At 41.0% G+C, this 23,890-nt stretch overlaps 1 protein-coding gene across 9 annotated transcripts in view; it reads left to right on the top strand.

The window, feature by feature from the left end:
* Positions 1-972: 972 nt before the first annotated feature.
* The window catches only part of rnf144aa (ring finger protein 144aa), a 43,122-nt gene continuing 20,204 nt past the window's right edge, over positions 973-23,890 (top strand). The window contains exons 1-3 of one of the 9 annotated variants that reach the window (XM_034674803.1): positions 1,030-1,262; positions 1,371-1,643; positions 2,068-2,250. In XM_034674803.1, coding sequence (XP_034530694.1) covers positions 2,183-2,250 — 68 coding nt within the window. In that variant the 5' untranslated portion in view covers positions 1,030-1,262; positions 1,371-1,643; positions 2,068-2,182. Of the gene's footprint in view, positions 1,644-2,067; positions 2,251-16,543; positions 16,641-23,890 lie in introns of those variants that run through there. The other 8 variants (XM_034674805.1, XM_034674807.1, XM_034674806.1 and 5 more) reach the window with 8 other exon arrangements.

Raw genomic sequence — 23,890 nt, forward strand, 5'->3', positions numbered from 1 at the left:
ATGGTATGGATCTGTTCATGGGGGGGGTCAGGGGTCAGTGGTGCAGTCTGTGGCCTGTTCTACCCATATTTGGAGTGACGACATAGCCTACATCAGGGGTGTCCAAACTTTTTTCAAAAAAGGCCACATTTGATGTTGTCAGAATACCTCAGGGCCAGTGGCTCCTACCGAGACTTAGGAATCATAAAAGTTATATATGAAATATCTATTTAATAACAATTATTTAAAAATGTTCTCACTCAATCTAAACTAGGTAGTCCTCAGTTCTCCACAAGCCATGTTAACATTAGCAAACTTTATATTATTCTGGAGGAAAATATTTTTCATTAGGGTCGGGCAATGTGGGAAAAATATTGTATCATTATTTTCCTATGGCAGGATCACTGTCTGGATTTCATCACACTTCTTTTTCATGTTGTATTTAAGACTTTTCTGACCAGCAGACAACATTTTATAACAAAATGATTATTTTTGAATAATTTGTATGCACCAAATTTGACTTTTTCTGTAAAATTTCATAATTTTGATCATGTCTTGTGTCCTCTTTTGTGTCTTCTGAACTCTTAGTGTTCATAAAGAACATTTTCACATCATGATAAAAACATTAATTTGAAAATCTGTCAACTTTAAGAGTTCTTGTGTTCCTTCTGTATTGCCTTCTTGCAGAATTCCCAGAGCTTTGGCTTTTAGACGGGTAGTCCATATGAAGCTTTTTGAGACGTTTCTGGATTGACTTTAGTTTTGTTTGTGCACTTGAAAGAAACTGCAAATGCTTAGATGATTCAGAAGGTGATTAATTTCTGTGCTATAAATAACACAATTTAAAATGGAAGCTTGGGGCCATAAATAAATGGACTGTGGGCCGTGATTGGCCCCCGGGCCGTACTTTGGACATGCCTGGCCTACATGTTGAATCTTGAATTCAAGATTCAACATGTTTATAATTGAAACTTTTCTTTCAGTTGCAACAGACGTTTAAAAAAAGGGGGTAGTTGCGATTGCAGCTGTGCGCCAGCAAAGGGCGCTGTCGTTTGTGTAAAGGTGCTGGTTGATAAGCTCTGCCTTTACGCAGGACAGCAGACGGGAAGCCTCTCACGAACAAATGGCGTCCCTCCAGAGCGAAGCAGCTGATTTCTCACCGAGCACGGCAGCGGGGACGACGGAGAGGTAAACACGCCACCCCCGGTTTCCCCTCCTCTGCAACCAGATATCCCTTTGCGTTCAGCTGCGTTCGTGGTGGTTGGACGTTGCGCACCCTTTTGGTAACAGAGATTTAGACCGCTGTTTCCCCGGCGTACAAACAATCCTCCTGTCAAACAAAAACAGAGGAGAGAGAGATTCAGCTGCAGCGTTTTCTCCTCTCCTGCCAGCTTATTTCTCCTGGTGGTCGGTGTTTCTCTTCACCAGGGGTCCTGACGCGACAGCAGCAGGTCAGATGTTTCCACTCCGACGTTGGAGGGACACATAATGAACATGGGCATCACCCCCTCAGAGATATCCTCCTCCTCCTTCTCCTCCTCCTCCTCTTCTCCCTCCACCGCCTGACTGGTTGGCTGCCTCTTCGCTAATCCAATTCAGGAGATCATCTTTTCCACCTTTTCCTGAGGTTACACCATCAAGACGGCGTTATCTCAGAAAGCCAGGTAAGGTTTTGCGCTTTTATTCAGTGCGTAAGGCCGCTACAGCCTTCCCTTTCGCTGCTGTCTCTCAGAAGCTGCTGTCGCATTTTATTTTCGCCATTTCCTCGTTATTACAGATAGATACGCCGCTCTTGACGCACAGTTGTCTCGCCTTTAAACTCATTGTTAGCTTATTTTGGAGGTAAGCAGCTGTGGTGGAGAGGTGAAAAGGCTTTGGCTGCAGTTAGCTGCCTTTAAAATATGACATCAGTGAGATTTCAGTGTGTGTGTGTGTGTGTATGTGTGTGTGTGTGTGCCTCTCTCTGTGCCTGCTGACACTTGATCAGAGTTGCTGTAGTTGTTGTTCCATCATGTTTGTTTCATATACAGCAGCTGCAAGAGTGAAGCTCTGAAAGGTCACTCTCTGCCCTGCTATTTCCATTTTAAGCAGCATGTTCCCCTCAGGGTACAGTCAGATTATAGGCAGAGCTGTGAAACCAGGCTACTAGACAAACAGCATCTCTGCAGTCAGCGGCTGGCCAAGGCTCCAAGGTGTGTGCTACATGAGATTAATGTCTACCTTACCTGGACAAAGTCATTTCATCTCCAGCACTGTGTCATCACCTGACAGGTAGGCGTACATGTTTGTAAAGAGAGGGACTGTGGTATTCTGGGGTTTGTCTTTTCTGGCACTGTCCGAAACATATCTGGAGAATCATGTGAAAAAAGTAATTCTCCTTTGTTCACTGCTATTGGCACATAGTGTGTGGAATAGTTTTCAGTTTCATTCAGCATGGTTATGCATACACAAGATCCATCCTGTTCCTAATCTTTCCCTTTTAGATCCCTCCCTTTGTCTGCTATTGATTATCTCTCCAATTTCATACAACAGGAAACATACTTGCTCTCTTCGCACACACATGTATGCACTACCCCATTGAGGAATGTTCTATATCTCACTTGGATTTAGAGAGACGTGCACTGTCAGGCGATGTTGTGATGCACTTTCCCCCCTTCTCCTCAGAGAGAGCCCTGTTCCCATCAGGGGAATAAAAAGCATCACACTCCCTGCTGCCGATTTGTTCAAAACAAGAGAAAGCTGGTCTGTGCAAAACAGCAACACATTCCTCAGTGAGTGACCAGCAGCAGCAGTCAGTCAGTTCCCAAGAGGAGAGATGAGATAAGTTTACCTTTAAGAGTGAGAAGGAATGAGGTTGTGATGCCCGGAGCTCCACGGGGAGTACAGCCATGGTCAGGAAAACATAGTGTACATGGAAACATGCGGGCGTAAACATGTGAAGGGCGCTTTATATAAACAAGGAGTGGCTGGGATTGTTTTGGTGGGCTGCTTTTGCCTCATGCAGCAAAGCCCTCTGTAAGTTATGTTTATTTAAGACTTTCATACAGGTCTGCTTGACCTTTGCATGACCGTGTACTGAAACATATCAGTACTTTATTTTGAAAGGATCCTTTCAGAACCGCTGTGGTGATGATGATAGATTTTCTGACTGAAGGAAGGGCTTTATTTACATTTTTCAGGCCTTCAGCAGTGACAGAGTGCTGTTGTAATGAATACCAGCATGGCTACGATATATTAGATAATCACAGCCGTGCTGATATTCTGTATAACAGCACTTTATTTATCCCAGGGAGGGAAATTCAGACATTACAGTTGCTCTATATACAATGAGTTATACAAATACAATAATACACTATGTAGAAAATAAATACATGGTTGAAGTCACAAAGATCAGGAAGAGGGTACTCAGGCACTACATGACAGCGTTGAGAACGTTGCACGCTGTAGTCGGGGTTGGCAGAGGGGGGATGTAAACAGCTACCAGTATGACATGTGAGATCTCCCTGTATAGATAATATGGCTGGAGTTATTAGTGTAATATTGCTTTTATACAATAGTTTTACATGTGGCATAAGTTATAAAGCAAAATATAAACATTTCCTTGCACTTTTGTTACTTTGCTGATGCAATGCACATACCAGCTAGCTTGAATTATGTGTAAATTCATATATTTTCGTTCATTTGAGGAAATAGAGCCTTCTGACTGAGGATATGGTAGCGTGACTGATTCAAAGGTACCAGTTTTATCAATGAACTGGACTTCATTTAAGAGTTAAGAGCACCTGAAGCAGACTTGTACATGTAGCTAAAAGTCCCAGTGCTGTTATACTCTATGTCAGCACATGTGGAAGTACTCTGGACCAATCAAATCACTTCTCCTTTAAAACAAACCCCTTTACAGTTTGTTCCTTCATGCTGCAATGATAGAGTATTAGCACAAGGCCTATATGGATAAAAATAATACAGTAAGGGTTGCAATTTTTCTGCCTCACCCGCTGCATGTACTGTGTATACACGCTGCTTTTTTGATTTGTTGAGTGTCATGTTACGTTCTGGTGCAATCATACACGCATGTCTGGGGAATAAACAAGGCAGCACTTTGGTTTTCAGGTCATGAGGAGGACTATCTGCCTGTGTAGGAGTGAGCTTTACTGTAGCTCACACAGCTGTAACACTTCATTTTAAGGAGATTAAGCAGCCTGAGACGCAGTTGATGTAGAAGTTTCTCTTAAATACACTTTTAATTAAACCTCAGTTACCATCAGCTCCTCACAACCCACGACATATTAGAGTGAGTGAGTTGAAGAAGGTCTGAGGTCAGGGCGACAGGAAATGTCAAGCTGCTGTTGTTAGGTAACTGGCATTTCTGAAGCTGTCTCAGATATATGCTACATTCCTGCAGTGTACGTTTGTTGAATCACGCTTTTATTCTCGTAACATTTGCACGTCTAGAGAAGTCATTTTGGTGTAATCTGACTCCAGGGGTTGTAGTCTGCCAAGGATTATGCAACAGCTTAAATGCCATTTCAGCAGCCTGTTTTTCGGTAAGTGTTGTGTAGCTGCCAGTTTCCAGGTGAAATGTGTGTTTTTTTGCGCAGGGCTGGTTCTGACACCAGGCAAGTCAACAATGAAACCACCTGAGTTCTCCTGAAATTAATGTTCATCGTCGCTCAGAGCACTACAGTCGTGTGTGTGTGTGTTATGGCTCGTTTCCAGACAGTTTGGATTGTGTCAGGATGAGATGGGGATTGTTATGAGAGCATTATGCCATGCTTGCGAGTGTGTGTGTGTGTGTGCGCCTTGCCTCTTCCAGACGGCTGCTTGGCATTTTCAAAGGTTCCCGAGGGGCTCTATTTTTTCACACAGGTATGTCTTGTAACATAAGATACCATTATGTAATAAATGCACCGCCAAATCTGCCGACCGTCTGACACTTTCCAGGATTCGGGGAATGTGTATATTGCAGCCGGCTCTTCCCACAAAAACAAGCAGCGGGCGAGAGTCATCGCAGGCCAGTTCTAAGCAGTGATACCTCAGCAACATCCATCTCTGCGTGTTGACTAATGAGAACAAGAGCCAAATATTTTTAGACACAGATGCCATGGCAACTCTGAATACATTTACTTTAGTTGTATTTTTATTGACTCTTGCAGTAAATGACTAGAATAGATTATGTAACAGCATTATGTTGAGATATTTCCATTGCAGTTTATAATAATAATAATAATAATAATAATAATAATACATTTTATTTATAAAGCGCTTTTCTAAAAACTCAAAGACGCTGCACAAAGGATAAAAACATCATATAAAACAACAGAATAATAAAAACATGAATAAAATACATTTAAAAGCAATCATATGTTAAAAGCAATTCTAAACAGGTGGGTTTTGGTGAGTGATTTGAAGGTGGACAGGTTGGGGCAGTTTCGAATGTTAAGTGGTAAGGCGTTCCAGAGGGTGGGGGCGGCGACAGAGAAAGCTCTGTCCCCCAAGGTTCGGTGGTATTATTGGTAGATCATACATTGGAATTTCTTTTGGTAGCATTTTCTTCTAATTTTGTTTCTCAGCCATGCTAAATTCACTTTTTTCTAAAGTGGCTGATTCTGAAAAAAGTCCCAAATAAATAGATCTTTTAGTTTTTACCACCCACAACCTCCTCCATCAACACATTCCCACCACACATGACGTTTCATGTTTATTAAAGACGCACAACTCGCACTTCAGCTCCACTGGGAATAAGCCAACACTTTGCCCTTACTACGTCTGTCTCTATCACTGATGCTCTCCACCTACACTTAAAAACAGCACAGTACAACACGTTCAGGCTCGTACTCTGCAGAAATGTTGTAAATCACAAACTGAAGTAGAAGTAGATGAGTCAGGAGGTAGGCTGGGATCTGGGAGTGCCAGTGAGGAGCCAAAAACTGGTGCAGCCTGGCGTGGCTTAAAGCACGAGTGAATGCGATGGAGGAAGGCAGCAAAGACCAGCACGATGAATATGTAAAGTAGTTTGTATGCTAGCAGCACTTGAAGAGTCTGACTAAAACTTTGATACTAAAATAGTCCCAGCATATGAGACACTTTTTTCTAACCATCAAACCTGAACACATTTTATTCTCTCAACCACAGACTGAACGCTCAGATTCTCAAGATGTTAGTTATGATTTAGCTCAGGACATACTGTATCATGTACCCTGTTACCATGTTACAGTGATAACAAGTGCTATCAAACACATCAGCAAACACTCCTCAAGTTGCAACTTTGCAACTCAAGTTTCTGTTTGCAGTGCAGTCAAACAATTGACGTCGGCTTAGCACAGAAGACACTGAAAAACAGATTTAACAGTGACCTGATAAAAACGGTAATCTGACACTTTCCGAACAACAGCATGCCACAGTACTGTTGGTTCCCTTTGTGAGGGGGTTGAAAGCGTGCTATGGAAGCAAACACATTAGCTGTGTCCCAATTCAGAGGTAGGATCCTTTAAAGGACTGAGCCCTCGAAAGATCCACCATTGGAGGATCCAGCCTTCGTAGGCAGTGTTGACTCAGTCCAGGCTGAGCTCAAATGAGACGGTCTTATCTACAGAGGATTTCCTGTTTGTGTCACCGGCTGGTCCCATGCTGACACTTGGAACACATAGTGCCACTCCAGTAAAGGCTGATTTATACTTCTGTGTCGCCCCTACGCGTTGTGCGTTGATGTGTCCGTGTCGCTCAGCAATTCTCCGCCGAAACGCTTGAGGGCAGTGTGGTCTCTCTGATAGCCGGTCGCCTGCATCCGGCCCCACTACTATCTCTGTTTACTTTTCCACAGAGATTCAGAGCGTCTTCTAGTAATCTACAGCTGATACATGTTGCTGTTTATCATGCAGACATGTTTACAGGAAAGAATAGAGAGGGGGAGATGAAATACACGGCCGATGTGCCCGGAAGTGCTGTAAATGCAGCAAATACAATGCTGCTGAGGGTACCAATCACAAGGATTGCGGTCCGCGCCGATTCTACGGGTAGTTACATTTTGGAGAAGGTACACATCAGTTTCATGCGTAGGCCTCTGCGTAGGTACGGGAGCTACGCGGACCTTCGGCGTAGGCTACGCTGTCAATTCGACACAGAAGTATAAATCAGCCTTGAGAGGTAGCTAGCTGGCTAACTAGCTTACAGGCCTCTGTCTTTTTTGATTCAACATTGATTTTGCTTGCTTTTCAATCAAATTGAAACCAAATGCACCCGCTTGTACTCCCTCGGCCACATTACCTCCTTCGTGACACGGAGAAATCTGGATTTGTCGGCCATATTTAAAGAAGCCTTTGAAATTGGACAGCCTTCTGCGTAGCAATGTGACACAATCAGTCTTCAGACGTATCATGGAAGGATGCAGCCCTTGAATTGGGACACAGCTACTGTCTTTTTTTGTGACCATTCCACAATGTCAAGTAGCATAAAACGAAAACATACTGTTTGTAGTGCCAACAGTAACTTACTACAAGTTTATTATGGTGTTAGGAGAGAGTCATTGGATGGCAAGATACATGCATGCTTCATTCTTCCACGAATCCTGGTAAGTAATCTGAATTCAGTTGGGAAATTGGGATCTACTAAAAACAACTAAGACATAGACGAGCGACTGAAGGAAAATAACCAACTGTTGATGGTGTCATGACTGGGGTTTGGTTTCAAGATATTCCTAAGGATTTTGGTGTGAGCTTGTTAAAATATTTTGGTTCTTTTTTTCTGTTTTACTCTGACTTCAACTCTGAGGACACGAGGCGGTGCAAAGTAGTCGAACATTTGCTTTTATTGCGGCACTCCTTTGAGCTTTAAATGTAATGTCAGGGCCTGGAGATGGATAATGAGACTGCAGCTCTGTCAGGTTACCTGAAAATAATAGTTTTATCACTGAGTCTGATAACAATTTCCTCCCATGCTTATTACCGTCTGATATTTCTGTAATATAATCCACCGTGTCTTCACCCCTGACAGTGAACGCCTCAGTTGTGACACTGTGACCGATTGGAGATCTTAAACCTTAAATAACCCAAAGTCCCTGAAAGGAATATAAAATGTTTTAATATGGTTTATAAAGTCCTTGATAAGGACGGGAACATCCAGCCAAGTGCATGCAATTTAAAATGTATCTGTGGGAAAGATGAACAGATCAATGAAAGCTGTGTTCACAGTTCTCCCTTTGAATATGTCTCTTTGTCTTTTGTAGATCAACAAGCAGACATAGAACTGTTTCCTCTCCTCACTTTTTAGTGCCTTTACATCCTCTGTGCAGCCCAACAACAGGACGTCAGCGCATTTCCTCAGGTTTTTGGCTCCCACCTCCCAATCTTCTTGAAATGGGACTCAGAGACTTGTTTTAACTTTACAAGGCAGCCGCTCACTAACTTGAAGGCCGGAGGGCAGAATGATCGGCAGGATGTAATTTGCGGTGAGGTGTATAAGAAGTGAGGAAACCCTCTGCGGAAGTTAAGATGTTAAGAGCGTCTCAGAACAAGGAAGCAGAAGTGAGTGCAGGAGATCCCGGGACACAAAACGTTACAATCCCTCACTCTGCACCTTTTAGTTAACTCAGCCATTACGGAGAGTGCTCGTGATTTGTTTGGGCCGCCTCGGGTAAGAGTGTCAGCGCTCCCTGCAGATGAGGCTCTGAGAGGCTCTCTGTTGGAGAGGCTCTCTCCTCCTGTGACCATGAAAACTCTATTGTCCGGCCGAGTGACGGCGGTCCTCGTTGGGCAGCAGTCACACTCGTTAGCTTTGTAGTGTGCTCATCAGAGCCGACTCAGTGAAAGGATAAAACTGTTTATGTGACATTACCCAATTTGAGTGTCTCCACCACTTTTACAATGAGAATGAATGGTCTGAGTGTGAGGTCGTCCAGCTCTACCAATCACATGTATCATTAAAAATGGATATTGGGGAACTATAAGAATATCCTTGAAGCACAGCTTGCAAGTTAAGACTATAACCTACCTGTTATGATTGATGGATGCTTTAAGCCTCCTCTTCTATTCTCTTTAATTTGACTGTTTCTTATATGGGAAATAAGGAATGGGTTCAGTCATGTCTGGTTTGTTGGCTAGCTTTTCTTGAGGTGCGCCCTGAGAAAGTGCTTGGTCTCCTTTTAGATGACATCACAAGATTGAGGTGGTTGATTTGAAGAGGACGCCCACTGGGATAACCACTACAAGACTCAACATCTGATATACCCATGAACTTTGGAGAGGCAGCCCTTGTCTTTTAAAATCTTACCCAACTAATTAAAAAAAAAAAAATAACTAGAACTCATAGGAGCTTTGGCTCGCCACTCACCTCCAAGCTGTCCAGAGCAAAACAGCAGACTAGCGTCCACCAGTCTCCTATTTCCATTAGGAACCATTCCCTTCTGTCAAATCTCTATCCCCTGTATCTATAGTTTCCTCTGCTGGTTCGGGCTGGCGTTAAACTTTGATTCATACCTCTATTGGGGAATCCGTAACATCCCTTATAATACATTTTTTTCACCTTTGCTACTTATTGTTTCCATAGCCTGATCAAGTTCCAATATTACAAACTGTATGTCTCCATCAAAGCAGAGTTGTCTGTTATCATCCAGCTGATGTCTAAGGTGAACAGCAGAAAAAAAAATATTGGTGCAGTGAATAAATTGTGTTTGATAAAGCTGATAAAGTCTCATCAGACAGTCTGTGTATTTAAAGTGAAGATATGACAATCCCAACTAAATGATCAACCTCTTCATTATGTGTGAAAACTCCTCTGCATCCACGTGGAGCAGGAGAAGACGTCTCTGCACGCCAACATCAAGTCCCACAACTCAGGCTCGCCGTCAAACACAGTGACATGAGCTCATTCTTGTGCTGCATTCAGTCATCAAGAATTAATCCAATGACAGTACATTTCCTGAATTGCTGTGTTTATATAATAACAGCATGGTTAGCATTGATGGAGCCACAGATCACATTAGCTGAATATAAGTAAATGTCTCACTGTTATGTGGCTCTGATAAGAGGATTTTAATGAGCTAACACACATTCTACTGTAATAAATGTATTTCTTCAGCAGGGAAAACTCCCAGTTGTTATCCGTCTCTATATAGTAGTGATGGCCAGCAGCCAAAAGGCGTCTTTTGTGTTTGTTTCAGAAACGCTGCCAGAAATGTGCTCGGCTACGTCACTTTCAGACAGACTGTGAATGCAGCCCTTATTCATTGGAATCCAGCCGCTGCCCTGGGTGTGGGTGTGACCTTGTGTTTGTTTGCTGTGTTGATGAAAATTCTGATTATTTTGGAAGAAAAGAAGTTTAGTAAAGCAATCGAGTCAACATTAATATCCGACTGAGCGAGTTTTCCACTGCAGTATTTTCCTCACTTTTTATTTTGTAAGGAAATTCACAAGGAATCCCAATGAGGCTTACTTCAAAGATGAAAGAAACATTAGAGTTCTGCCAGTTGATTCCCTTTTTGGATTGAAGCACAAAGTGAATTTTGATGAATGTATATATAGCTGCGTTTAAGGACAAACTAAAAGCAACCTTCTGTGATAGCGAAGATAAGAGGCTGCTCAGCTGAGCATTTTCCCAACATTGGAGAAAATGTTTCCTCCTCTGGATTGTGTGTGGGTCAGATTTTGCTTCTATAAATACAGCACAGGTTACATTTAAGGTGGTCAGAACATCCATGAGTGCTTAATCAGATTATTTGCAGTAATCTGGTTATAGTGGGCATGTAAACTTAATGAGTGAAGCAGCAGATCAGTGAGTGACAACAGATCGCCTGCAAAGTCGACCCTTTGCTCCGGCTCTATGCGACTGTCAATAGAAATAGTCTCCATGTGGCTCGCCTGTCGTCTTCACTTAGCATCCGAGACACTAATGGTAGCCTGGATGCATTTTTTGGCGAGGAGAGCAAGCCCATTGTCAAGTTGTTTTAAGGACTTGTGTACTCCGCCAGATATGATGTCATTTGCAGCAGATAAGGACGTCCTTCTAGCTGTTTTATCTCGCTCTTCTGTCTTTATCACTCTTTGTGTGGTAGAAAACTGTATGCCGTCACCGTCGGCCGGCACAGTCTGGCTATGTTACCCTAAACAATAAGACCTTGTTTTTGGTGCTTGTTGCTCACTGATATGTCATCAAGTCTGAGGGTGTTCTTTCTTTGAAATCAGAGCAGCAGGGTGTTGAGCCGTCTCTACCCCAGGTACTGAGAAGTCAACCAGGGTGTGAAAATAAGCTTCCTGATTTTACCAGCAGTCAGAAGAAGAGTTTCAGGAACTTGAAAGTCAATAAGCGTTGTCTCCCAGCCAGGGTTCCATTTATGCTAGCAGTGATTTTTCTCTTCAAATGCAAACTCTTTAAAACTTCAAGGAAACAACACAGAACATTTAAATAGCAACTGAATCTCATGAATATTTACAGTCAGTCATTAAGTGCAGCCAAAGCCGCAGCTCGTTTGCCTAACGGTCTACTTAGGAGGCTTACAGGGATGTAGAAAGAGTCCTTTTTCATTTCAATTTTACATAATTTCTCCCGTTTCCCCTCCGCTTTTTGACTGTCTCCTGCTTTTCTTTTTCCAGTTTCCTTCCCTATCTAACTCCCTTCCTCTTTCTTTATTTTGTCCAGACTCACTCGTCTGTTTTGTTCTGCTTTGTGTCTGTCTATTTCCTCTCCGGTTGGCATTAAAGTTGTGAGACAGCTTCCCTGCTGACACACCATGTTTATCAGTTAATGCGGTATCACGTAGCTGTGTTTGCAGTAGAGCTGCCCACTCGTTTACCAAATGTTAGCTGATGAAAAGAGTCTTAGTCTGCCAAGTTTTCATCGGTTAGGTAGCCACAGTGGAGAAAATAAATATCTGTACCTTGTCTGTTGGATAAGTATCTGTGAGTCACATCAGAGGTGTTGTTGTCTGAGTCTCCCTTTTAAGAAAGGTGGCTTTGTGGGTGTTGCATGTGACATTATCTGGATTGCACTACTTATGGGGAGTGTGTTTTCTGCATTGAGTGAATAAAGCAGCTGTTTGATGCAACGTGACCACAACATTTCACAACTAATGTCCATTACTTAGATATTTATCTGAAACAGAGAAAACAGCAGACTGTCAACAACAGTTCACAGGACGGAGGCTGATGAGGGAAAATGTTAAACCAGGTTTGAAGACTTGTTCAGTCTCCTGGCTGTTTTTCAGAAAGATGAATAATCATTAACGTAAATGCTAGTGCAGCTTGAGTTTTTGTTTACCTGCTGCTCGCCTCCTGCATTGGCTTGTAAACTGTGTTATATAAATGCTTATATCACTGGTTTTTACTTCAAAATCAATGACAAAGTTTGTTGCCAATGAATTTAATTGCTGTGGCCAGTGACTTCCTCATGCATGTTTTCATTCAACATGCCATCCCTTTCCAGAGTTGAATCATCAAGGAGTGAGACATCTTGCACTTTTCCTACCTATGCTAAAAGTGGCGCAGGCAGAACAGCGACTGGGACGCAACGGGTAAACAAAACATAGCAAAAATACTGAGTAGTGAGACCTCATAACTCCTTACTATCTCTGCTGAGTGTTGCACATGTAAAAAAAAGCAACTAGGAAGCAGCAGGTGAACAAAACAGCAACATGGCAGGTGATGCAAGATCATTATGTCCTAAAACTTCTAAAGTCAGGAAGTATTTCATGCTCAACTCTTCAAAGACAAGAACTGCCTGCAGAACTTGCAAAACTTGCAAAACTGACCTTTCTTATTACTGTAGCACATCAGTTATGTAACAGTTGAAGGGAAGGCATGTTGGACTTCAACAAATTTCTTGAAGTAAGATTTTTACACGGCATGCTAAGAATTCAAAGGAGTAATGTTAAATTCAACAGCTGATAGCTAAACGGGAATAGGTCATTTCACGATTACTCGACTAGTTGTTTCAGTAATTGGTGACGACCATCAAAATGTGCAGTGTTAACAGTGTTTATAAGATTCATTTTCAGCTCAGGATTTTAAAACAATTTCAAATACACGCCCAATAAAAGTAGCCTCTGCCCTGCCGAAGCTAATGGGGATCCAAATAAACAAACACCAAATATTTATATTTTTGAAAGTAAATAAATATCATTAAGATGCAAAGAACAGGCAACTATTGGCTTGACCCAACAACTACAAGTCAATTAGTGACATCATAAGTCAGGGACAGCCCTAGTTTGAAGGCTGGATTTGAAAGATAGGATGATAGAAACTTAGCATTACTGAAAACATATAACTTAGCTTTCTTCAATCTGTTTACTGTTGATGTCACCAAATCTGAGCCTGCAACCTGAGTAGGAACAGATCACCTCAAGCAGACGGTCACAGATCTGACTGTAACCCTGCTAGCAGAGGGGAATTTAGCTTACATTGCAGCAAAAAAAATGGCAAGATACTAAGTTGGCATTAGACAATGTTTATTTTTTTTGCCCTACATACCAAGGCATTACCACTATCAAATGGACTTTGACTTGTCACCATGACACACGTACACACACACACACTGCTTCTTCACAACACTCCGAAATACATCTAGGTGATTGTGTAACTCCTCTGGGCACAGAAAAACTAGGCCTATCACCACTCATGCCCCCCCCTCCCTCTGCATGTCAAGGACAGACAGGGGCTTGTCCCCAACCCCTGATCCTCCACCAAGGCATGTCACCTTTCACATTCTGCCATTGAGCTGTCCCAAAATAAAAGTCCCTGTGCGTGGTCTCTGTGGGTTCTGAATGTGGGTTAGTCGAGAGTCAATACAGAGAAATAACACACCCGGGCAGGCCGAGCTCGTGGGTTATAGCCTGGCACAGCGTGACTTCTGTGTGGTTTCAGTTCTATGTCATCTGCATCAACCTATGGCCTATATACTCCCATGACCTACATTCTACTTATCATAAAAGGGCCTGAAATAGATGCTGGCATTTAACAATGTAATCCTCTCATAACAAAATGAAAGTGGTGACATGTCACACGTTGATTTTATTTTGAAAGTGCGCTGCTGTTGTAATCCAGATGGAGATAAAGTATGTCAAATTGAATAAGGACTGTAAATGGTTCATCATTTCTTAGTTGTAGGACTTTAAAATGGAATGTATTTTGACTGTACAAGAGATGAGATTGGTTTCCACTCGGTTGTTTAGCTGTCAAGTTAAAGTTGTAAACATGATACACTGGGTTGGGACGAAAAGTTGGTGCCATCACTTTTTTTTTGCAAGGAGGCCATTAAAAGGTAAACCCACTGCTTATTGCTGCACTGGTTAATAGCAGGCTTTACTTTGGATTCACTGCAGTGCTCACTGTAGGAGCACTGCAGCACTGCAGAGGACTTAATAATAGTGTTGAAGAGAGGTTGGTGACTTATGTTAGAGGTGTAATTTGTACCCTACATTGGTCACATTGTGTACCAACCATCCAGACTCTTATGCTCCCACCAGGAAGTGGACACAACAGAGAGTAACAAATAATGCAACAGAATAACTTTGCAGTTTGTAAGAGTAGAAATATTGTCTGTAAGAATAGAAACAACATTTAGACTTTTAATACAGTGCTCTACAATCAATTCTTAACTGCTCTTAAAGCAGAAAATTATGTAAACTAAAGAGAGCTGCAGGTCACAGGTGGCACCACCACCCATTGTAAACACGTGGCTCTTGCAAAAGTGTGCATTTGTTTTGGAAGAAACTGCATCGAATACAGATCTTTTGAATACAAATGTTCTTTGTTCAAGACAACTTTTTGCATGATGCAGAGTGATGAGGTCATGATTTATTTTTTGATAACAAAATTAACTGTAATGAAAAAAGGAAAACTTTGTAAACCCTGGTTTAGTACTGTCAACTTAAAAAATGTGAGCAGACGTACCAGTTTAATGTTTCCCATCACAACCTCGGTGTCATGACTTGTGCTCCAATTTCCCAATAAATGTCCAAATAATGTTACTATGCACACAGTTTATTTGATTTTTCCTCGAAGAGCAGTGAAGCTGTCTTGATGTTAATAATGCAACATAGAGTTTAGTCTAGACCTGCATAAAAAAGCATCTTGTAATTACATTAATTGTGAATTGGCACTATACACTACAAGTCACAAGTTTGGACACACCTTCTCATTCAATGGTTTGTATTTATTTTAATCATTTTCAACATTGTAGATTAATACTGAAGACATCAAAACTATGAAATAATCTGGTTTTGCCATAACATGAATTACAACAGTAGTCAAATAGAGCTATCCATTGTGTACTAACCCTACCTCTGAACAACACAACTGATGGTCTCAAACACATTAAGAAGGCAAGTCATTCTACAAATGAACTCTTGACAAGGCTCATGTTAATTAGAAACCATTCCAGGAGACCACTTCATGAAGCAGACTGAGAGAATACCAAGAGTGTGCAAAGCTGTCATGAAGGAAAAAGGGGGCTACTTGACAGAATCTAAAATATAAAACATATTCTGGTTTGTTTCACACTTTTCTGTTCATTAAATAATTCAATATACGTTCTTTCATAGTTTTGTTTAAAATAATTTAAATTAATACAACCCCTTGAATGAGAAGGTGTTCCCAAACTTTTGACTGGTAGTGTATAAAGACTGGATGATTGAAGCATTCACACACCAGCATACACTTTAAGCCCCTCAAAGATTAACACTATTTCAAAATCATTGAAAAACTCATCAAACTCCTCTGCAGGCTGCTCAGAATTGCATGGTCAAAAAGTCACATGAGAATTCAAAAGGCCGACACAAGGTTTGCTCAAATCATGACGTCACCAGTTGGTAAACCTCCGTATTTGTTGTTTAAAAAAGGGAAACACAACTTTGTTGCAAGGCAACAGTGGAGGAGGCTTCCAGAGTACTGCGGGGAGTGCCTTAAAGAGACAGTAGCTGAAATGAAGCATTTCAAACAAAGGCTGAAGTGAGGGGTTACAGGCACAAGCCTGAGCTGTAAATCATGTTAAAGCTACTACAAAGCTATCAGAGGAATGATTTGAAGCCTAAAAATTAGCGCAATACCCCTTTTTAATGTTGTTCTAAATAGTTGTTTTCCTGAGATGTGCTGACACATACTCAGCATGCGCCTAGAATGGAAGTTTCTAATCAAAGTGTTCAAGACAGGGGAAACACAGTTTGGTATTTTTGTTCCTCTGGGTTGAATTGATTATTTGTCAACAGCAGGAATCAGTTCAGGGGAAAAAGTGATGAATCAAAAGCTCAAATCTGATACCTCCTCTGGGATTACTTGCGTCAAACTACAGTATCTTTCCGTCCATCTGCAGTGAAATTTTCCATCTTTTCTTGGCATGACATGTGCATGGCTGCGTGAGTTTTTTTCAGTTGTGTGTTCTGCCCGTTTGTTCCAATGCCCAGTGGGAGCCTTCACAACAAGGTGACAAGAAGTAATAGCAGGCAGTAAAGGTGAGCCAAGGGAGTCAGGATAATGGAGAAAATTGGCACATTGCCACTGTCCTCTCTCTCTTCCTCTTTCTTCCTTTTCATGTCATTTTTTTCTCCTTTTCTTTGCCGCAGTGGACACAGAGAAAGAAATGACAGGAATGGAACTTAAAGGCCTTACTCCCCTAATTGGCCATGAAGAGAAGAGCTGGTCTGTTGAGGAAGGGAAGGCAGGAAGGAAACAGGGAGGGAGGTACAGATGACAGGATCACTAAGTGCTTATTAGTAAGACTTCGAGCCAATTTGGATATCTTTATTCTTTTTGCTTCACTAAAAATTGCTTTTCAGTGTGCCTGGATTAACCTAATGAATATATGAAACTTGAGGTGAAATTGCAAGTTTGTTTGTGTTGTGGAATCGACTGCATCTGAAAGATAATAGGAAATTAGTGTAGCAGTTTGCCGGACAGAAATGTTGACAAGAGCGAACTTGAGGTTAGATTGAGTTTCGCTTAAAAGACTGGTTGGAACAAAGTTTCCTCCTGTCAGCTCGTATCACATCACGCCTCGCACTTCATTCATTTTGCTGCAGTAAATAATGACACTGTCCAACATCCACTGTGACTACAGGTATGTCAGGACTGCGTTTGTCTCCAGATAAACACTGTGTGGCCTTCAGTTCCCCGTATTTATCACACCCTCTCCCACTTGTCAGATTGCTTGACAGCACATTCTTGCACATCAGCTGAAAGATGGCTTTGTGCATGTTTTGAAGAATGTACATTTGTGTGTACAGTGTATGTGTGAGAGAAGGAGAGAGGGAAGAATGCGTGGGCTGCTCACACTCCCACAGCAGCAAACAGTTGTTAGCAGCTTACTTTCACATCAGCTATAGGTGAAGTGTATAAATAGAGTCTTATGCAATGCTTTGATGTGACATTATATAATTACATACAATAAAAGATGTCAACCCTGGTGAAAATGGAGACCTGAAAGTTTTTCCCTCCTTTTCCTTCTTCCTCACTTCTTTTCTTGTATCTATGAGCAACCGATGGCGTGTGTGTGTGTGTGTGTGCACACCGGTGCATTAAGGTGCATTGAGTTGGGTTGAGTTTCTCATGAATGTAAAGTCTGCATTGCTATGCTGAGAGAGGCTTGGTGTTGCATGAAAGGCTGCTCTCTCTTCCTACCTCTGCTCTAGTCTATTCAGGTGAGAATTTGAATTTTATTTTTGTCTTTCCACGCCAGGAAGCAGAATTCCTCTGAATGCAGTGTCACCCTGCTCCTGTGTGGATACAGGCAGTGAAATAGGAGAAACGCTGTTGCATTAAATATTACTGAAGCTGCATTTTAACTCAATAAAACGTTTTTAATAATTAATAATTTGTAATTAAAAAAATAATAATAAATATATATCTTTTTACTAATTTGCTTTGACTGCTAACCTCTGGATACTAGACCCTGGAATCTGATTCAATTAATCTCAAATAAATGGGGCTGCTGATTAAATTTTAATCAGGATTAATCACTAAGTTTCTTTTTTTATCTTATCTTTTATTTGTAACTTTTTTGTTTTCTTAACATATACACACCCACACACAATAGACAGTACACAAGGCACCATGGATGATAATAAAGGCAGGGTGTTGCAGATCTAAAAGCTCCACAGATAGTCCTGAGTTGCTAACAATAGCAACATCTAAAAAACTAAGGAAGGCTGCCCCAGCTTCCAAAAGATTCTGTGGTCTAACAAACATTACTTACTTAAAAAAAAAAGAAAAAATTAGAACAACAACAGAAAACACACAAAAAACAAATAATAATACAGAAAAAAAAGACAGTTTTCATCTTTGAAGTTAACATTATTATCATAGCAGCAAAGATTCTGAGTAACATAGTTAGGTCTCATCAAACGACAGAAATGGTTCTCACACTTTCAGAAAGAAGTTATATGAATTATGTCTTTCACAACCAATTTGTTCCATTTTAACAATAGAGCGCATTTCATTGAGACTAAGTTTCAAGTTGATCGCGATTAATCACTTTTTTTTAATGCCAAATTTAACGTTTAATTTATGTTCTTTTCAAAATAGTTTTTTAAGTCTATTTCAACAACATAAAGCAATTCTTACGATTTTCCTAGTGCTGCAATTAACTTTGTCAGTTTAGCTTTATACACAGATCTATGGCTAGTTGCACACTCCAAAAAAATAAGCAGTTTTTTTTCATGCAGTTGCTCACTGACATTCTGATTAACTGCGCTTGTATGCTTAGCTCGTAGATGGTTATTCAAACTCCAAGTACTTTTGTAATACTTTAATTCTACTGAGCACAAAGTGAATCTTACGTGTGACCTGTCAACTGAATCATCTGGGTTCAGTTACATTGTGTCCAATGCATTGTCTTCATCATGTCATGAGTGATGTAAAAGTTGAGGATTGAACATTTTTAACATAATAAAAAAAGAAACGCCTCTGCCAAATTTTAAAACTGTCCATGCAGAACTTAAAATATTTAGAACAATTATTTAGTCATGGTAATAATTCTTAAAATATTTCCTTGATGCAGTCATCATGACATTTTGGTCCACTGAGAACAAAATACTGGAGTTTGAAAGTGTATACAGCATGAACAAGCTAATAAAACAGGTTATGACTCTACTCCTCTCATAATCAGCTCTACTGTAACCAATCAGGACTTTACTGCTGCTGGCAGATACACGCATCATCAAGAAAATGAATTATGCAAAATGTGCTCTCTACTTTCCAAAGTCATGTGCAGACAAGTAAAGTTTGAGCACTGCTCAGTGCAATATGAGACGTCTCTTGGAAACAGCATGTTTATCATTAGTTTAATCAGACCTGGAGAAAAACAAGACACAGTGTACAGTTGTTCCCACTTTATAATGAGACAAGTAAGCCAGTGTACTGTAAGTGTGTGTCTGGTATTGTATGCAGCAATGAAAGATTCACTAGAGTTGGGATATTCAGTGATTTAATACTGCAAAGATAAGAAGTAGTACTGTGTTCAGGGCTAAGGATAGCTATGTTCTGTGCGGTGTAAATGTCCTTTGTTTGACACAACATGTGATGAAACGAGCCCTAATGGATGGTTTCATGTACACTGCAGCAAGAAATCCCATTTGCTTCCATCTCTCCTGAGAAGTTCTCCTCAATTGCTCCTCCATGACCATTCCCTGTCCTGTTATGCAATGGATTGTGAATGCATAGTGTGTGTGTGTGTGTGTGTGTGTGTGTGTGTGTGTGTGTGTGTGTGTGTGTGTGTGTGTGTGTGTGTGTGTGTGTGTGTGTGTGTGTGTGTTTGTCTCTCGGATGTGGAGTCATTATAGCATGAGTGCTGCTGCAGCTAGATGAGCAATGTACATGGAACCCCGTTTGACTAATGACTGACACATGGTGACCACAGCTCAGGATGGATGTTTGACTCCTGACTCAGTCCTGCTACATTGATCCTCAGCTCTGAGACCTGCCCTTTACTGATGTATGCTCTTCTGGAGGGCTATATTTGAGAGAGAGGCCTGCATATACTTGCTTGGAAATATACTGTGTGTGTTTGTGTGTTTCTCGCTGATAATGGACCATCTAGTTAATAATGCAGCAGAGTGATGGCACTGCACCACCTTTTCTCTTGGAAACTCGTTTTCCCTTTGTCGCTCTTTCTCTCCACCTCCTTCTCTTCTCCTCAGGCCATCCCGACTAAACAATTTCATTTGTCCCCATCGACCCGGTCTGTCAGCATTTGCAAAGCCAATATCAAGTGTGGGAGGGAGGAAGGCATTCAGTTTTATGAGAGAGTGATTCTTTGTACAGTGTGTGCTACTTTTTACCACCAGGAATATTCCAGGAGACGTTCTGATACCATTGTATCCACCCTGATGTTGATAGCTTTACTTTTTGCTGATATCACGTCAATACCACATATACCGTATACAATGCTACGGGTGCAAATTCTCCTGTGACTCACGATACAAAACAATACAATACTACTACCCGTCTCACCATTATCATCCCTCTCTCTCAACCCCAACTCAGTCGAGGCAGATGTCTGTCTAACATGAGTCTGGTTCTGCTGGAGGTTTCTGCCTGTTAAAGGAAGTTTGTCCTTGCCGCTGTAACTTCCTAAATGCTGCAAAGTGCTCTGCTCATGGTGGATTAAGATGAGATCAGACTGAGTCCTGTCTGTAAGAGGGGACCGGATCTTATCCAGTCTTCATATTGGGTCTTTGTTTATAATTTAAAATAGAGTACGATCTAGACCTGCTCTATTTGTAAAGCATCTTGGGATAACATTTGCTGTGATTTGGCGCCATCGAAATAAAGATTGATTGATTGATTGATCGATACGATACAGGAAAACACAGTGTATCATGAGGCCCATAATTAGGATAAAACCAGGATACAGTCATTCTGAGACACCTTATATATTGCGAGAAAATTTGCAAGATTTCTCTCAAGTGAAGATACACATTTAAAGGTGACATATCATGCAAAATTGACTTTTTAATGGTTCTTTACCTGAAATATGTGTCCCTGGCATGTCTACAAACCCCCCGAGAATGAAAAAAATCCATTCTGCCCCTGTTCTGATTTCTACACCTTTCTGTAAATGTGTGTGAAACGAGCCGTTTCAGACTTCCGTGTTTTTGTTACGTAACAACAATATCCGGTCTGTCACGGAGTCAGAGCTCGGAGCTTGTTCAGCCCATAGACTGTATAAAATAATACTGAATCCCCCCTCCGTTTTTCATTACCTGCACAAATGTGTGCTAACAAGGAGCTTAGGAGGGAGGCATGCTAGTTGTAGGCTGTCTTAATAAACACAAAGGTCGGTTTTACTCCCCACGTCTGCAGATTTGAAGATCTAGTGGATGATTTTTATTTATCATGGATAAGTGCTAGCGCTAGTTAGCATAGCTACATAGCTACATGTCGTAGCTGTAGCTGTGTAGCAAGACACACGTCTACATACTGATAAATAAAACAACAAGAAACACTAAATCTGTGACCAATTGTTCAGAAAGGTCCTGCTACAGGCGCCTCTCCGTCAGGATCAGATTCTGGATCAGATTCAGAGGGTTGAAGTAACGTGATCTCTGAGCAGCCGTGTATATTCAGCCAACATGTAAACATTAGATCAACGTGCTGGAGAGCCGAGGCACATCCACTTCCTGAGGGGGCGTGGTCAGAGGGAAAACAGAGTGTTCTGAGGAGGACTGAAGAAGAGGGCTTTTCAGGCATGCCAAAATCTGATTTCAAAGTGTTTTTTTGAGCATAAACTTTAAAGACATGTTTTGGGGACCTCTTAGACCAATATATATTGATGAAAGGGTTTTAATGTATTTATCGTTTTTCTTATTGTACTGTACATTGACTCTTATACTCACCAGTAGCTGATGATGTACTGTAGGCTGTATCAGAAGCATTCCCGTTGCCGGTTTGAGTTTTAGAACAACTCTGGTGCTTTTGCCTCAGGGCTAATGCAGTTCAGAAACTTAGACACTGAGATGTATAAAGAAGTTAAGTCCTCTTGTAGCTGATGTCATTCAAGTTGTCAGCCTTTCAGATAAGATATATAACCAGTTCTCCAGCTTTACACATATCCTCTGAAATGTTTATCACTGTTCTGTAGTTCAACTTAAACTAACACTACTCAGAAAAATAAAAAAATGTTCACTTCTCCATCACTCATTGAATCATTTTGAAATGTTTATGACTGATACTCCTGTAATCTGAACTTTTGCCTCTAAGGCATACCTATGCAGCGTCAATGCCAGCTTGATATCATTACATCAGTGGTGAAGTTCTCTTTCATGTTATATTTTGGACCACCAGAGTACACACCTTCCCACACACAACCCCCGAGGGCCATGTTTGTAAGTCTGCATCTCGGTGCTGATAACAAATTGCCATTTAAGCTGTTTTATTGGAGTTCAGCACCTGCATAATAGATCTTCCTCACCGCTCAGTGCTTTCTGGTCAGTGTGATGGATGGTGGATGGATGGGTGGATGGATGCCAGGTGATTTGAGTGAGTCAGACACGAGGTGCATCCCATTTCTTTTTTCTGATTTGTGCTCTCGGTTTTTCTCACTTTGAAAGTTTTTTCTGTCCTCCCACTTAAGACTCCATGAAGAGATGAAGATGAGGAAGAAGTGAGGCAATCAGATTTTATCCAAGACACTTGTCTGCTCATGTAACATATGCATGAAAACGACTTACTTAACTTCAGTGAACAGCTGGATCCCATAAGAACGTGCTTATAGCTTCATGTCTAAAATGTAGCGTTTTGCATACTGTCGCTTAAATCACCACTTTCCCCTCTTAATTCACTTTTTTATATTTGCATCTGGAGTTATGTTAGTGAACAGTTTTCATCTTGTGAATGAATAACTACATAACACGTCGTATGACAAGAGATGTCTCATTATGGGTTGAAATTAGATTAAATTATATGATGATGTTCCTAAGGACTGACTGCTGAGTCTAAATAGGAGAATATACACTTTGAGACAATTAGTGTTTAATGCTGAAATGAGACCAAATAAAGATTTTCTATATAAATAAAAATTACCATCAGGAAAAAAAAGAAATCAATGCACTGAACTAATTGCCTCGACTGTGCTTGGATGCATACTAAACTAAAGTTGTGAAAAGAAGACGCCATCTGGCTTCTAAATCCCTCTCTGAATACATACCCAATAAAGTTGTCTTAAGGAGGAATATGAAAAAAAAACAGCTTTTGACACCTACTTTTCTGCTGCTATTTTTTCTCTCTCTCTCTGCGTGTTGTGAAATATAGTTATACCCTTCATTTCTGCAGCTTCTGTATCCAATCAGTCAATGAAGTGAACTGCCTTCTTCATGAAAGGCAGTCTTAAGGATAGGGTGCTCTAATGTTCCTCGCTGAAATAGCCAATGGGAGTCATTCCTCTCTCTCTCTCTCTCTCTCTCTCTCTCTCTCTCTCTCTCTCCTTGCATCACTGAGCATTAAGCATTAAGAGAACCGAGATGCCCTTAGTGATGGCAGATCCAATATTTTCCAGTGTTAAGTGGGGTCAGAAGAATGATGAGATATAAAGAGATATGAAACAAAAGCAATGAGGAGGAAACCAAATGCCTGACTTAATTTATTTAATCACTGGGTGTCTATAAATATGGACAATGTGTCTTCACCTTTTCCTGTTGTACAAAAGTGAAGCCGAAATACCCCCCAATATCAGTCAGTGTTTTGTAACCAGTCAGTGCTGTATGGATCGGCTGGTGGAGCTGATGTATTGACCTCTGCTAACCAAATCACACTTTTTACTAACAGATTAAACAGCAAAGATCCTTCAAGTCGGGATAGTCTTCAACAGTTTCTTGAGTTTGTTGGAAGTAGTTACACTTGGAGAGTTCTGTAACTGTTGGGTCAGTGTTAGGGCTGTCAAAATTGCTCCAAAATGACGTTTGAATATTCGCTCTAAAAAAATCCCATAGGTTCGAACC

The sequence above is a fragment of the Notolabrus celidotus genome, chromosome 22 (assembly GCF_009762535.1).
Source record: "Notolabrus celidotus isolate fNotCel1 chromosome 22, fNotCel1.pri, whole genome shotgun sequence".
Taxonomy (NCBI): Eukaryota; Metazoa; Chordata; class Actinopteri; order Labriformes; family Labridae; genus Notolabrus; species Notolabrus celidotus.